At 46.6% G+C, this 15000-nt stretch overlaps 1 protein-coding gene across 4 annotated transcripts in view; it reads right to left on the reverse strand.

The window, feature by feature from the left end:
* Positions 1–15000, reverse strand: part of dync2h1 (dynein cytoplasmic 2 heavy chain 1) — a 230996-nt gene that overhangs the window by 125826 nt on the left and 90170 nt on the right. For 2 of the 4 annotated variants that reach the window (XM_036961599.2, XM_036961598.2), the window contains exons 63-68: positions 14835–14961; positions 14017–14158; positions 13700–13809; positions 11020–11040; positions 1210–1308; positions 890–1013 (exon numbers count right to left, since the gene is read on the reverse strand). In XM_036961599.2, coding sequence (XP_036817494.1) covers positions 890–1013; positions 1210–1308; positions 11020–11040; positions 13700–13809; positions 14017–14158; positions 14835–14961 — 623 coding nt within the window. The remainder of the gene's footprint in view (positions 1–889; positions 1014–1209; positions 1309–11019; positions 11041–13699; positions 13810–14016; positions 14159–14834; positions 14962–15000) is intronic. The other 2 variants (XM_090218892.1, XM_036961601.2) reach the window with 1 other exon arrangement.

A 15000-nucleotide genomic window follows, 5' to 3' on the forward strand; every position in this document is an offset into this window, starting at 1 on the left:
AGAGGGAAAGATGGAGTGAGTGAGAGGGAGAGATGGAGGGAGAGAGGGAGTGAATGAGAGATGGGGGAGAGATGGAGGGAGAGAGGGAGGGAGAGATGGAGGGAAAGAGGGAGGGAGAGAGGGAGAGAGGGAGGGAGAGATGGAGGGAGAGAGGGAGGGAGAGAGGGAGAGAGGGAGGGAGGGAGGGAGAGATGGAGAGAGGGAGGGAGAGAGGTAGGGAGAGATGGAGGGAAAGATGGAGGGAAAGATGGAGGGAAAGATGGAGAGATGGAGGGAGAGAGGGAGTGAGGGAAAGTGAGTGAGAGGGAGAGAGAGATGGAGAGAGGGAGGGAGAGATGGAGAGAGGGAGGGAGAGAGGATAGATGGAGGGAGAGATGGAGGGAGGGAGAGATGGAGGGAGAGAATGGTTAATTCAGGACATTTCATGGATATAAACTCAGCCTCTTCTCTGCATTGCAGCACACTCTGCTCCCTCCCTCTCTCCCCTCCTGTTTCTTTTCTCCATCCTCCAGTGGATGGCCAATCCCCCTCATTTCTTTTCAGTGGATTCACTGCCCTTTAACCAACACCCCTCTCTCTCCTCCTCCCCTCTCGCTATCTCTCCTCCCTCTGTCTAACCTCCTCCCTACATATCTCTCTCACACTAGCTTCCACATTACATCTCTTTCTCCACCTCCCCACCTCTCTCTAACATTCTTCCATTCCCCTCCCCACCTCTCCCTCACTCACTACCTCTCTCCCCACCCTCAGTAGTGGGTAGACTCACCCTGTGTTATCAGGTCTCTCCTCAGTAGTGGGTAGACTCACCCTGTGTTATCAGGTCTCTCCTCAGTAGTGGGTAGACTCACCCTGTGTTATCAGGTCTCTCCTCAGTAGTGGGTAGACTCACCCTGTGTTATCAGGTCTCTCCTCAGTAGTGGGTAGAGAACCGGCTCCACTCCATCCATCTCCTGGATGATCAGCGTTTTCCCAAAACGCACAGCCAGCTCCAGAGATGTGATGAAGTTAGGGTCCTGGAGGAAAACATTCTGATAACAGCACTAATGCCTGGTGTCACAACTGGTATCTAACTGGTTACATTACGACTAACATGTCTCTGTGTGATATGAGTTCACAGTACCTGTTGGTTGACTGAAATACGTGTTAAATGTGTTTCTGTATAAGTGACAGGTGTGATGTGTGAATGATTGACAGATGTGACAGGTGTACCTGCTGGTTGATGGCCTCGAGGCGATGCTGCTTCAGGTGAGTACGGAGCCACTCTGTAGCCCGAGAGGAGGGGTCGATGAGGAAAGGACAAGCAACACTCTGAGAGAGAGAGAGAGAGAGAGACGTAAGTGATGGATGAGATAGTGAAAGTCATTGAGGAACTAAAGAGTCCTTTTTCCATTTATTTTCCTATCTATATATTAAGATAGATGCTTAAATAGTTTTTCTCTCTGGGGAGAATCTTTGAGGCCCAGTCCAGTTCTCTCTCACAGCTGTCACAGTGATTGGCCAGTGAGACATTGGCTGTCTGGATTCAGAGCTGCCAGACATTGAGCAGTACACACCAGACAAAGGGATGAAATCTCTCTTTATGCTATGGCTCCCTCTATTTATTGCTGTCTTGCTCTGGCCTTTTCTCTCCTTCCATCTCTCTAAACCATGTCCTTTCTGTTTATCTTTCCCCATCCCTCCTTCTTTATATTTGTTTATTCATCCTTTCTCTCCCTCTTTCCCTCTGTAGAGTCATATATGCTTTAGATGTGGCGTGGTTGATGGTTATGGCCCTGTGTGTGTAAACTGCAATGCCTTTATTCACAGTCTCCCAGGGCTGACAAACCATCAAACATCTGACACACTGTCTGCTGTAGTGGTCCAACCTACACACTCTCCACAAGACCTAGCATAGAGAACCACAGTTTGGAGAGCAATTTATGAGACACACTGAGCAGACATGTCACACAGTACCAGGTACCAGCGTGTTTGCAGTAAATTGCTGTGGGATCACACCAGACATGCTTTATAAAGGGTCTAAGAATCAAAGTGGACTAGGGATTGCAAAGGTAGGATATATTACTGGAAACTTTCACAACGTACCAGTAAACTACCAGAATGTTGGTATCATTAAAATATTTTATGTAATCCATCAAAAGACATATTTGGCCTTTTTGGATACTTCAGATTATCACAGGTGTCTAATAGTCTCTATGAAATAAGATGATTTTTAAATAAATAGAATGACAGAGCTGTAAACATTATACTAAACTTCTGAGTGGCACAGCGGTCTAAGGCAGTGCTGCGGCTTCACTACAGCCTGGGGTCCAATCCCACCATGTGTCATTAACGGGCCGTTACTGGGAGTCCCATTGGGAGGAGCACAATTGGGCCAGCGTCGTCTGGGTTAGGGGAGGGTTTGGCCAGGGGGCTTTACGTGGCTCATCGCGCTCTAGCGACTCCTTGTGGCGGGCCGGCTGCCTGCAGGCTGACGTCGGTCATCAGTTGACTAGTGTTTCCTCTGACACATCGGTGCAGCTTCAGTGTTAAAAGGCGCGGATTGGCAGGTCATGTTTCAGAGGACGCATGACTCGACCTTCACCTCTCTCACGCCCATTGGGCAGTTGCAGCGATGAGACATGATTTTAATCACGAAATTGGGGAGAAAATGGGGGTAAAAATGACACACAAAAAAACAACATTCTATTAAATATAAACCATCAACTTAGTGAATACTACTGGTGTTTAATATGAGCGTTTCAGCATGGTTTACTAGTTCAATAGTAGCCCGTGAGTTAACACACCACTTCCACAGTATTCACATTTTGTTGCCTTAAAATGTCATCTCAAAAGGGAATAAATGTGTTTTTTTGCCTTACTTATCCACATAACCTACTCCACATTTTCAAAGTGAAAGAAAAATAAACAAAGATGTCTTATTTACATTTTCACAGCCCAGAGTTAAAACTAGTGTACTTCTGGCACCGACAGAGATGGCCGCCTCACTTCGCGTTCCTAGGAAACTATGCAGTTTTTTGTTTTTTTACGTTTTATTTCTTACATTGGTACCCCAGGTAATCTTAGGATTTCATTACATACAGTCGGGAGGAACTACTGAATATAAGAGCAACGTCAACTCACCATCATTACGACCAGGAATACGACTTTCACGAAGCGGATCCTCTGTTTTGCCCACCACCCAGGACAATGGATCGGATCCCAGCCGGCGAACCAAAACAACGATGCCGTAAAAAGGGCAGACGAAGCGGTCTTCTGGTCAGGCTCCGGAGACGGGCACATTGGCGAGTAGTGTGCTGGGGAGCGGTGCGCAATGTCCAGTCTCTTGACAACAAGGTAGATGAAATCCGAGCAAGGGTAGCATTCCAGAGGGACATCAGAGACTGTAACGTTCTTTGCTTCACGGAAACATGGCTCACTCGAGACACGCTATCGGAGTCGGTACAGCCATCTGTTTTCTTCACGCATCGCACAGACAGAAACAAGCATCTTTCTGGTAAGAAGAGGGGCGGGGGGGTATGCCTTATGATTAACGAGACGTGGTGTGATCATAACAACATACAGGAACTCAAGTCCTTCTGTTCACCTGAATTCCTCACAATCAAATGTCGACCGCATTATCTACCAAGAGAATTCTCTTGGATTATAATCACAGCCGCATATATTCTCCCCCAAGAAGACATCGATGACCCTGAACGAAATTCATTTTACTATGTAAACTGGAAACCACATATCCTGAGGCTGCATTCATTGTAGCTGGGGATTTTAACAAGGCTAATCTGAAAACATGACTCCCTAAATTCTATCAGCATATCGATTGCGCTACAAGGGCTGGCAAAACCCTGGATCATTGTTATTCTAACCTCTGTGAAGCATATAAGGCCCTCCTCCACCCTCCTTTCGGAAAAGCTGACCACGACTCCATTTTGTTGCTCCCAGCCTATAGACAGAGACTAAAACAGGAAGCTCCCGCGCTCAGGTCTGTTCAACGCTGGTCCGACCAATCTGATTCCACGCTTCAAGATTGCTTCGATCACGTGGACAAGGATATGTTCTACATTGCGTCAAACAACAACATTGACAAATAAACTGATTCAGTGAGCGAGTTTATTAGCAAGTGCATCGGTGATGTCGTACCCACAGGAACAATTAAAACATTCCCAAACCAGAAACCGTGGATTGATGGCAGCATTCGCGCGAAACTGAAAGCACAAACCACTGCTTTTAAATCAGGGCAAGGGGACCGGACACATGACCGAATACAAACAGTGTAGCTATTCCCTCCGCAAGGCAATCAAACAAGTTAAGCTTCAGTATAGATAAAAAGCATGGTTGCAATTCAACGGATCAGACACAAGAGGTACAGTGGGGCAAAAAAGTATTTAGTCAGCCACCAATTGTGCAAGTTCTCCCACTTAAAAAGATGAGAGAGGCCTGTAATTTTCATCATAGGTACACTTACGGGAGAACTTGCACAATTGGTAGCTGACTAAATACCTTTTTACCCCACTGTATGTGGCAGGGTCTACAGTCAATCACGGATTACAAAAATAAAATCAGCCCTGTCACGGACCAGGATGTCTTGCTCCCAGACAGACTAAATAACTTCTTTGCTCGCTTTGAGGACAATACAGTGCCACTGACACGGCCCGCTACCAAAACCTGCGGACTCTCCTTCACTGCAGCCGACGTGAGTAAAACTTTTAAACGTGTTAACCCTCGCAGGCTGCCGGCCCAGACGGCATCCACAGCAGCGTCATCAGAGCATGCGCAGACCAGCTGGCTGGTGTGTTTACTGACATATTCAATCAATCCTTATCCCAGTCTGCTGTTCTCACATGCTTCAAGAGGACTACCATTGTTCCTGTTCCCAAGAAAGCTAAGGTAACTGAGCTAAACGACTATCGCCCCGTAGCACTCACTTCCATCATCAAGGAAGTGCTTTGAAGAGACTAGTCAAGGACCATATCACCTCCACCCTACCTGACATCCTAGACCCACTCCAATTTGCTTACCACCCCAATAGGTCCACAGACGACGCAATCGCAGCCACACTGCACACTGCCCTAACCCACCTGGACAAGAGGAATACCTATGTGAGAATACTGTTCATCGACTACAGCTCAGCATTTAACACCATAGTACCCTCCAAACTCGTCATCAAGCTCGAGACCCTGGGTCTCGACCCCGCCCTTTGCAACTGGGTACTGGACTTCCTGACGGACCGCCCCCCAGTTGGTGAGGGTAGGTATCAACATCTCCATCCCACTGATCCTCAACACGGGGGCCCCTCTCCTGTACTCCCTGTTCACTCACGACTGCGGGCCATGCACTCCTCCAACTCAATCATCATGTTTGCAGACGACACTACAGTGGTAGGTCTGATTATCAACAAAGACGAGACTTCCTACAGGGAGGAGGTGAGGGCCCTTGGAGTGTGGTGTCAGGAAAATAACCTTACACTCAACGTCAACAAAACAAAGGAGATGATCGTGGACTTCAGGAAACAGCAGAGGGAGCACCCCCCTATCCACATCGACGGGACAGTAAGTTTTAAGTTCCTCGGCGTACACATCACGGACAAACTGAATTGGTCCACCCACACAGATAGCGTGGTGAAGAAGGAGGCTGAAGAAATTCGGCTTGTCACCAAATGCACTCACAAACCTTTACAGATGCACAATCGAGAGCATCCTGTCAGGCTGTATCACCGCCTGGTACGGGAGCTGCTCCGCCCACAACCGTAAGGCTCACCCGAGGGTAGTGAGGTCTGCACAACGCATCACAGGGGGCAAACTATCTGCCCTCCAGGACACCTACACCACCCGATGTCACAGGAAGGCCATAAAGATCATCAAGGACAACAACCACCCGAGCCACTACCTGTTCACCCTGCTATCATCCAGAAGGAGAGGTCAGTACAGATGCATCAAAGCAGGGACAGAGAGACTGAAAAACAGCTTCTATCTCAAGGCCATCAGAATGTTAAACAGTCATCACTAACATTGAGTGGCTGCTGCCAACATACTGACTAAACTCCAGCCACTTTAATAACGGAAAAATTGATGTAAAAATTGTATCACTAGCCACTTTAAACAATGCCACTTAATATAATGTTTACATGCCCTACATTACTCATCTCATATGTACAGTGCCTTGTGAAAGTATTCGGCCCCCTTGAACTTTGCGACCTTTTGCCACATTTCAGGCTTCAAACATAAAGATATAAAACTATTTTTTTGTGAAGAATCAACAACAAGTGGGACACAATCATGAAGTGGAACGACATTTATTGGATATTTCAAACTTTTTTAACAAATCAAAAACTGAAAAATTGGGCGTGCAAAATTATTCAGCCCCCTTAAGTTAATACTTTGTAGCGCCACCTTTTGCTGCGATTACAGCTGTAAGTCGCTTGGGGTATGTCTCTATCAGTTTTGCACATCGAGTGACTGAAATTTTTTCCCATTCCTCCTTGCAAAACAGCTCGAGCTCAGTGAGGTTGGATGGAGAGCATTTGTGAACAGCAGTTTTCAGTTCTTTCCACAGATTCTCGATTGGATTCAGGTCTGGACTTTGACTTGGCCATTCTAACACCTGGATATGTTTATTTTTGAACCATTCCATTGTAGATTTTGCTTTATGTTTTGGATCATTGTCTTGTTGGAAAACACATCTCCGTCCCAGTCTCAGGTCTTTTGCAGACTCCATCAGGTTTTCTTCCAAAAAGGTCCTGTATTTGGCTCCATCCATCTTCCCATAAATTTTAACCATCTTCCCTGTCCCTGCTGAAGAAAAGCAGGCCCAAACCATGATGCTGCCACCACGTTTGACAGTGGGGATGGTGTGTTCAGGGTGATGAGCTGTGTTGCTTTTACGCCAAACATAACGTTTTGCACTGTTGCCAAAAAGTTCAATTTTGGTTTCATCTGACCAGAGCACCTTCTTCCACATGTTTGGTGTGTCTCCCAGGTGGCTTGTGGCAAACTTTAAACGACACTTTTTATGGATATCTTTAAGAAATGGCTTTCTTCTTGCCACTCTTCCATAAAGGCCAGATTTGTGCAATATACGACTGATTGTTGTCCTATGGACAGAGTCTCCCACCTCAGCTGTAGATCTCTGCAGTTCATCCAGAGTGATCATGGGCCTCTTGGCTGCATCTCTGATCAGTCTTCTCCTTGTATGAGCTGAAAGTTTAGAGGGACGGCCAGGTCTTGGTAGATTTGCAGTGGTCTGATACTCCTTCCATTTCAATATTATCGCTTGCACAGTGCTCCTTGGGATGTTTAAAGCTTGGGAAATCTTTTTGTATCCAAATCCGGCTTTAAACTTCTTCACAACAGTATCTCGGACCTGTCTGGCGTGTTCCTTGTTCTTCATGATGCTCTCTGCGCTTTTAACGGACCTCTGAGACTATCACAGTGCAGGTGCATTTATATGGAGACTTGATTACATCTTGCCATCTTTATGTAATACATGTATCACTAGCCACTTTAAACTATGCCACTTTTATGTTTACATACCCTACATTACTCATCTCTTATGTATATACTGTACTTGATACCATCTACTGTATCTTGCCTATGCCGTTCTGTACCATCACTCATTCATATATCTTTATGTACATATTCTTTATCCCTTTACACTTGTGTGTATAAGGTAGTTGTTGTGAAATTGTTACGTTAGATTACTCATTGGTTATTACTGCATTGTCGGAACTAGAAGCACAAGTATTTCGCTACACTCGCATTAACATCTACTAACCATGTGTATGTGACAAATAAAATTGGATTTGAGGTGGAAACACCTTCGGCAGCCATTACAGCTGGGAATCATTTGGAATAAGATTCTACCAACTTTACCAAAATGCTTAAACTCAGTAAATTTGGTTGGGAGTCATTGATGGAGAGCAATATTACAACTTTGTCTCTGATTTTCTAGTAAATTTAAGTAAAACAGACTAATTAGTGAGGACATTTGTATGTCATTTTGTAGAATTTTTACTACGATTAAATGTCAGGAATTGTGAAAAACTGAGTTTAAATGTATTTGGCTAAGGTGTATGTAAACTTCCGACTTCAACTGTATTTGTTGTCAATGTTTTGATGTGAAACTGGTGTCAGTTCTGAAAGTCAAGAGTTACAGAGTTAATTGAAAACAATAGCATTGTTGATTACATGCTTTTTTCCTTAATTAGGCTATTTTCTCTTGAACCATATGGTCTATCTACTAGAAACTCATGGACAATATGGACTCAGATAAATGAATGCTATGTATGAATAAAACATTTAGTTTGTTCTTCAAGTACAAATTACCAAAGTTACGATAGAATGTCATAGATTTTCTGTTAATTACCAAAAATTGGTATTTTTGTAAAGAGGCTAAAATAAGCTGCTGTAAAATCATGAGCTCTCATCAACACCTCCTCCATCTACTGGACTGAGAGACAGGCCCTCTTGACTACGGAGGGCTGGAGGGAGGGGGGGAGTGGGGGACATGGGAGAAAGGGGAGGGAGGGGGGGAGTGGGGGACATGTGAGAAAGGGGAGGGAGGGGGGGAGTGGGGGACATGGGAGAAAGGGGAGGGAGGCAGGGGGAGAGTGGGGGACATGGGAGAAAGGGGAGGGAGGGGGGGAGTGGGGGACATGGGAGAAAGGGGAGGGAGGGGGGAGTGGGGGACATGGGAGAAAGGGGAGGGAGGGGAGGAAGAGAGTGAGAGTGACGGTTGCGGGGGTGTAGGAGGCAGAGTGAGGTTTGAGGGGGTGTAGGAGGCAGAGTGAGGGTTGAGGGGAGGTAGGAGGCAGAGTGAGGGTTGAGGGGATGTAAGAGGCAGAGTGAGGGTTGAGGGGATGTAAGAGGCAGAGTGAGGGTTGAGGGGATGTAAGAGGCAGAGTGAGGGTTGAGGGGGTGTAGGAAGCAGAGTGAGGGTTGAGGGGGCGTAGGAGGCAGAGTGAGGCTTGAGGGGGTGTAGGAGGCAGAGTGAGGGTTGGGGGTGTGTAGGAGGCAGAGTGAGGGTTGAGGGGACGTAGGAGGCAGAGTGAGGGTTGAGGGGGTGTAGGAAGCAGAGTGAGGGTTGAGGGGGTGTAGGAAGCAGAGTGAGGGTTGAGGGGGTGTAGGAGGCAGATTGAGGGGGTGTAGGAAGCAGAGTGAGGGTTGAGGGGGTGTAGGAAGCAGAGTGAGGGTTGAGGGGGTGTAGGAGGCAGAGTGAGGGTTGAGGGGGTGTAGGAGGCAGAGTGAGGGTTGAGGGGATGTAAGAGGCAGAGTGAGGGTTGGGGGGGTGTAGGAAGCAGAGTGAGGGTTGGGGGGGTGTAGGAGGCAGAGTGAGGGTTGAGGGGGTGTAGGAAGCAGAGTGAGGGTTGAGGGGGTGTAGGAGGCAGAGTGAGGCTTGAGGGGGTGTAGGAGGCAGAGTGAGGGTTGGGGGTGTGTAGGAGGCAGAGTGAGGGTTGAGGGGGTGTAGGAGGCAGAGTGAGGGTTGAGGGGGTGTAGGAGGCAGAGTGAGGGTTGAGGGGGTGTAGGAAGCAGAGTGAGGGTTGAGGGGGTGTAGGAAGCAGAGTGAGGATTGAGGGGGTGTAGGAAGCAGAGTGAGGGTTGAGGGGGTGTAGGAAGCAGAGTGAGGGTTGAGGGGGTGTAGGAGGCAGATTGAGGGGGTGTAGGAAGCAGAGTGAGGGTTGAGGGGGTGTAGAAAGCAGAGTGAGGGTTGAGGGGGTGTAGGAAGCAGAGTGAGGGTTGAGGGGGTGTAGGAGGCAGAGTGAGGCTTGAGGGGGTGTAGGAGGCAGAGTGAGGGTTGGGGGTGTGTAGGAGGCAGAGTGAGGGTTGAGGGGGTGTAGGAGGCAGAGTGAGGGTTGAGGGGGTGTACGAGGCAGAGTGAGGGTTGAGGGGGTGTAGGAAGCAGAGTGAGGGTTGAGGGGGTGTAGGAAGCAGAGTGAGGGTTGAGGGGGTGTAGGAGGCAGAGTGAGGGTTGAGGGGGTGTAGGAAGCAGAGTGAGGGTTGAGGGGGTGTAGGAAGCAGAGTGAGGGTTGAGGGGGTGTAGGAAGCAGAGTGAGGGTTGAGGGGGTGTAGGAAGCAGAGTGAGGGTTGGGGGAGTGTAGGAAGCAGAGTGAGGGTTGAGGGGGTGTAGGAAGCAGAGTGAGGGTTGAGGGGGTGTAGGAAGCAGAGTGAGGGTTGAGGGGGTGTAGGAAGCAGAGTGAGGGTTGAGGGGGTGTAGGAGGCAGAGTGGGTCTCTTACTGAAAGATCTATGTAGTGACTGACAGTAGGGGAACTGTAGAAATAGTGACCCATTTAGAAACAGTTATCAGATGTTCTACAGGCTGTGTGGTTCTTGGTTATGGGACGGTTTCCTGCGTCAGGAGGGAAAGACAGACATTAAGAGGCTGAGCTCTTACACACCACAGACACAGACTGCTCCAGAGACCGTGTTGTGAAAGAGCCCTGATTACAGTTTTCTTTTAAAGTGTAATTCTCTCCACAAAGCAAAGGCCACTCATTCAGAAGAATGACAAAGCCTGGTGAAGCCGTACACACACAGGCAGAAACACACGGACACACACAGACACACACAGGCACAAACACACAGACACACACACACACAGCAACCAAAGCCCTATTAGACAAAAACAGGATTATCAACAAAATATCCAAATCAAAAGGAAAAGCTACTTTTCACAGAAACGTTTATTTCTGTTTAGCTATTTAGTGCCTCAAAAGGCATCATGCAAACAAACGGGTTAAGTTGATTAGAGAGAGAATCATTATAAAGTCTGGGAAGACAAATCAATTATTTGAAGACGACTCAATGGAACGGGAAAATATGGACAAACATCCCAAACTCCTATAAACAAAGTGTAAACGTTTCTGTTGCCACACCCTTTGCAGTAGTTTGTTTTAAAATACAGGACTAATGCAGGTACAGGGTTTGTGTAGTTGCTATGCGGGAGGGTGCTGGTGCATGTCTGTGTGCGTGTTCTGCAAGCAGCCTGCAGTAGGGTGAAGATATTGATGGATGGAGTGCTGAGTTCTTACCCGGGATTTGATCGCACTGATCTTAAAGCAGCGATGCCAGAGGAAAGACCAACAGGAGAGAGGGATGAATGACAATGAAATGAAAGAGAGGAACACAACAGATGTGACCCGGATGTAAAACACATGACTCTCCCAGTCAGGGAGGGAATTCAGCTTCAACATGGAAACACAACACAACAATATAGAAACATAGTTGAGGAACACAGAGCGTAACACACACCAATACAAACCTTTCCGGGGATTTTTCATCTGAACCGACTCACAAATGTGTCAGGAACAGAGAAGAGAGATGGTGAATGAGAGTGAGCGAAGAAGAGCGAGAGAGAAAGACCGAGAGAAAGAGTGTGAGAGAAAGAGTGTGAGAGAGAAAGAGAGAGAGAGAGAACAAATGAGAGAGAGAGAGAGAGAGAGAGAGAGAGAGAGAAAAAAAGAGTAAGAGAGAAAGAGTGTGAGAAAGAGAGAGAGAAAGAGTAAGAGAGAAAGAGTGTGAGAGAAAGCGAGTGAGAGAAAGAGAGAACAAATGAGAGAGAGAGAGAGAGAGAGAGAGAGGGGTGGAAACTGAGCTCCACTTCCTAACCATATTAGAGATACACATTTCCCTCAGATTACACAGACCCACAAGGAATTCGAAAACAAAAAAAATGTTTATAAACTCCCATATCTACTGGGTGAAATACCACAGTGTGCCATCACAGCTACAAGATGTGTGCCCTGTTGCCACAAGAAAAGGGCAACCAGTGAAGAACAAACACCATTGTAAATACAAGCTATATTTACAGTTGAAGTCAGAAGTTTATATACACCTTAGCCAACTACATTTAAAAACTCAGTTTTTCACAATTCCTGACATTTAATCTTAGTTATAATTCCCTGTTTTAGGTCAGTTAGGATCACCATTTTATTTAAAAAATGTGAAATGTCAGAATAATAGTAGAGATAATTATTTATTTCAGCTTTAATTTCTTTCATCACATTCCCTGTGGGTCAGAAGTTTACATACATTTGATTAGTATTTAGTTGCATTGCCTTTAAATTGTTTAACTTGTGTCAAACGTTTCAGGTAGCCTTCCACAAGCTTCCCACAATAAGTTGGGTAAATTTTGGTACATTTCCTCCTGACAGAGCTGGTGTAAATGAGTCAGGTTTGTAGGCCCCCTTGCTCGCACACACTTTTTCAGTTCTGCCCACAAGTTTTCTATAGAATTGAGGTCAGGGCTTTGTGATGGCCACTCCAATACCTTGACTTTGTTGTCCTTAAGCCATTTTGCCACAACTTTGGAAGTATGCTTGGGGTCATCGTCCATTTGGAAGAACCATTTGCAACCAAGCTATAACTTCCTGACTGATGTCTTGAGATGTTGATTCAATATATCCATGTAATTTTCCTTTCTCATGATGCCATCTATTTTGTGGAGTTCACCAGGCCCTCCTGCAGCAAAGCACCTCCACAACATGATGCTGCCACCCCCGTGCTTCACAGTTGGGATGGTGATCTTCGGCTTGCAAGCCTCCCCCTTTTTCCTGCAAACATAACAATGGTCATTATGGCCAAACAGTTATATTTTTGTTTCATCAGACCAGAGGACATTTCTCCAAAAAGTACGATCTTTGTCCCCATGTGCAGTTGCAAACCGTAGTCTGGCTTTTTTATGGCGGTTTTGGAGCAGTGGCTTCTTCCTTGCTGAGCGGCCTTTCAGGTTATGTCGATATAGGACTCGTTTTACTGTGGATATAGATACTTTTGTACCCGTTTCCTGCAGCATCTTCACAAGGTCCTTTGCTGTTGTTCTGGGATTGATTTGCACTTTTCAACCAAAATACGTTAATCTCTAGGAGACAGAACGCGTCTCCTTCCTGAGCGGTATGACGGCTGCGTGGTCCCATGGTGTTTAAACTTGCATACTATTGTTTGTACAGATGAACGTGGTACCTTCAGGCATGGAAATGGGTCCCAAGGATGAACCAGACTTGTGGAAGTTTTTCTGAGTTCTTGGCTGATTTCTTTTGATTTTCCCATGATGTCAAGCAAAGAGGCACTGAGTTTGAAGGTAGGCCTTGAAGTACATCCACAGGTACACCTCCAATCGACTCAAATTATGTCAATTAGCCTATCAGAAGCTTCTAAAGCCATGACATCATTTTCTGGAATTTTCGTAGCTGTTTAAAGGCACAGTCAACTTAGTGTATGTAAACTTCTGACCCACTGGAATTGTGATACAGTGAATTATAAATTAAATAATCTGTCTGTAAACAATTGTTGGAAAAATGACTTGTGTCATACACACAGTAGATGTCCAAAACGACTTGCCAAAACTATAGTTTGTTAACAAGAAATTTGTGGAGTGGTTGAAAAACGAGTTGTAATGACTCCAACCTAAGTGTATGTAAACTTCCCACTTCAACTGTATGGTAAATTATTCAGACAAATTACATTGATTGACATTTATTTTCCCTTTTGTACGTTAACTATTTGCAAATCTTTACAACACTGTATATAGACATAATATGACATTTGAAATGTCTTTATACTTTTGGAACTTCTGTGAGTGTAATGTTTACTGTTCATTTTTTATTGTTAATTTAACTTTTGTTTATGATCTATTTCCATTGCTTTTGCAATGAAACATATGTTTCCCATGCCAATAAAGCCCTTTGAATAGAGAGAGAGAGAGTATGTAACCTGCAGTATAACCAGGGCGTTCTCCATAGACAGGTCATCTGAGGGCAGGCCTTCACTTTTCCAGATCAGCTGCTCACTCTCAGAGCACAGGAAATGCCGCAGGTCAAACTCTGAACACAGTCACACACACAGGCACACACAGTTAGAGAGAGAGAGAGAGAGGAGAGACACAAAGGTTGAGTGTGTGTGTGTGTGTGTGGGACTGTGTGTGGGACTGTGTGTGTGACTGTGTGTGTGACTGTGTGTGTGACTGTGTGTGTGACTGTGTGTGTGACTGTGTGTGTGACTGTGTGTGTGACTGTGTGTGACTGTCTTACTCTGTAGTCCAGAAGCCTTCCTCCATGTCTCCAGGCTGGTTCGTCTCCTGTCCTCTGGAGCAGCAGACAGGTATGTGATGAAGGCTGCTGCCAGCATCGCTCTCTTAGGCAACGTATCCAACTCCTCAGTGATCTCATCCACCTGACACACACAGACACACACACTAAACTCAGCTGCAGGCCATTTAAGGTGAGCTGACTTAGTTGGTTTTACCTAAAGAGCAGCTCAGAAAGAACTGTCATAGAAACAGAGTGAGAACAGACCCTGCCCGGAACAGACCCAGCCCAGAACAGACCCAGCCCAGAACAGACCCAGCCCAGAACAGACCCAGCCCAGAACAGACCCAGCCCAGAACAGACCCAGCCCAGAACAGACCCAGCCCAGAACAGACCCAGCCCAGAACAGACCCAGCCCAGAACAGACCCAGCCCAGAACAGACCCAGCCCAGAACAGACCCAGCCCAGAACAGACCCAGCCCAGACCTCAGTGCCAGAGCATCTGTTCAGCGTTGAGACTAAACGAGCCCCAGAACATCCGGTGGGCAGACAGAGCGCTGCAACCTGGGTTCATACACCGACTGTGGGACTGTAGAGAGGTGAGTGTGTGCATGTACGTGAGTAGCAGGTAAAGCAGTCACTGGTGAGGGCTCCAAGCGGGACAGTGTGTGTGTGTGTGTATATATGTGTCTCTCTCTCTGACGGAGACAGTGGGAGATTGAGTGCTTTAATTAAGGAGCGGACAGATGCTGGAGAGAGAGGAGTAAAAACAGCCAGGAGGGACCGAGACAGCAGGATACATCCCCGCTCTTCACAAACACCTGGGCATTCCAGCGTGTGTGTTCTCCATCCAGTTGGTGTATGAGTTGCTCTGCTGTCTGGATGGTCTTCTGGGCCTTACTGACCTCAGCCTCCAGCTTAGCTGCCTCTGTAGTACGAGACTGGAACCTAATGAGAGAGAGATTGATGGAGGGATAGAGGGGAGGT

This window comes from Oncorhynchus mykiss, chromosome 24, assembly GCF_057628025.1.
Source record: "Oncorhynchus mykiss isolate SJ-2025 chromosome 24, ASM5762802v1, whole genome shotgun sequence".
Lineage (NCBI taxonomy): Eukaryota > Metazoa > Chordata > Actinopteri > Salmoniformes > Salmonidae > Oncorhynchus > Oncorhynchus mykiss.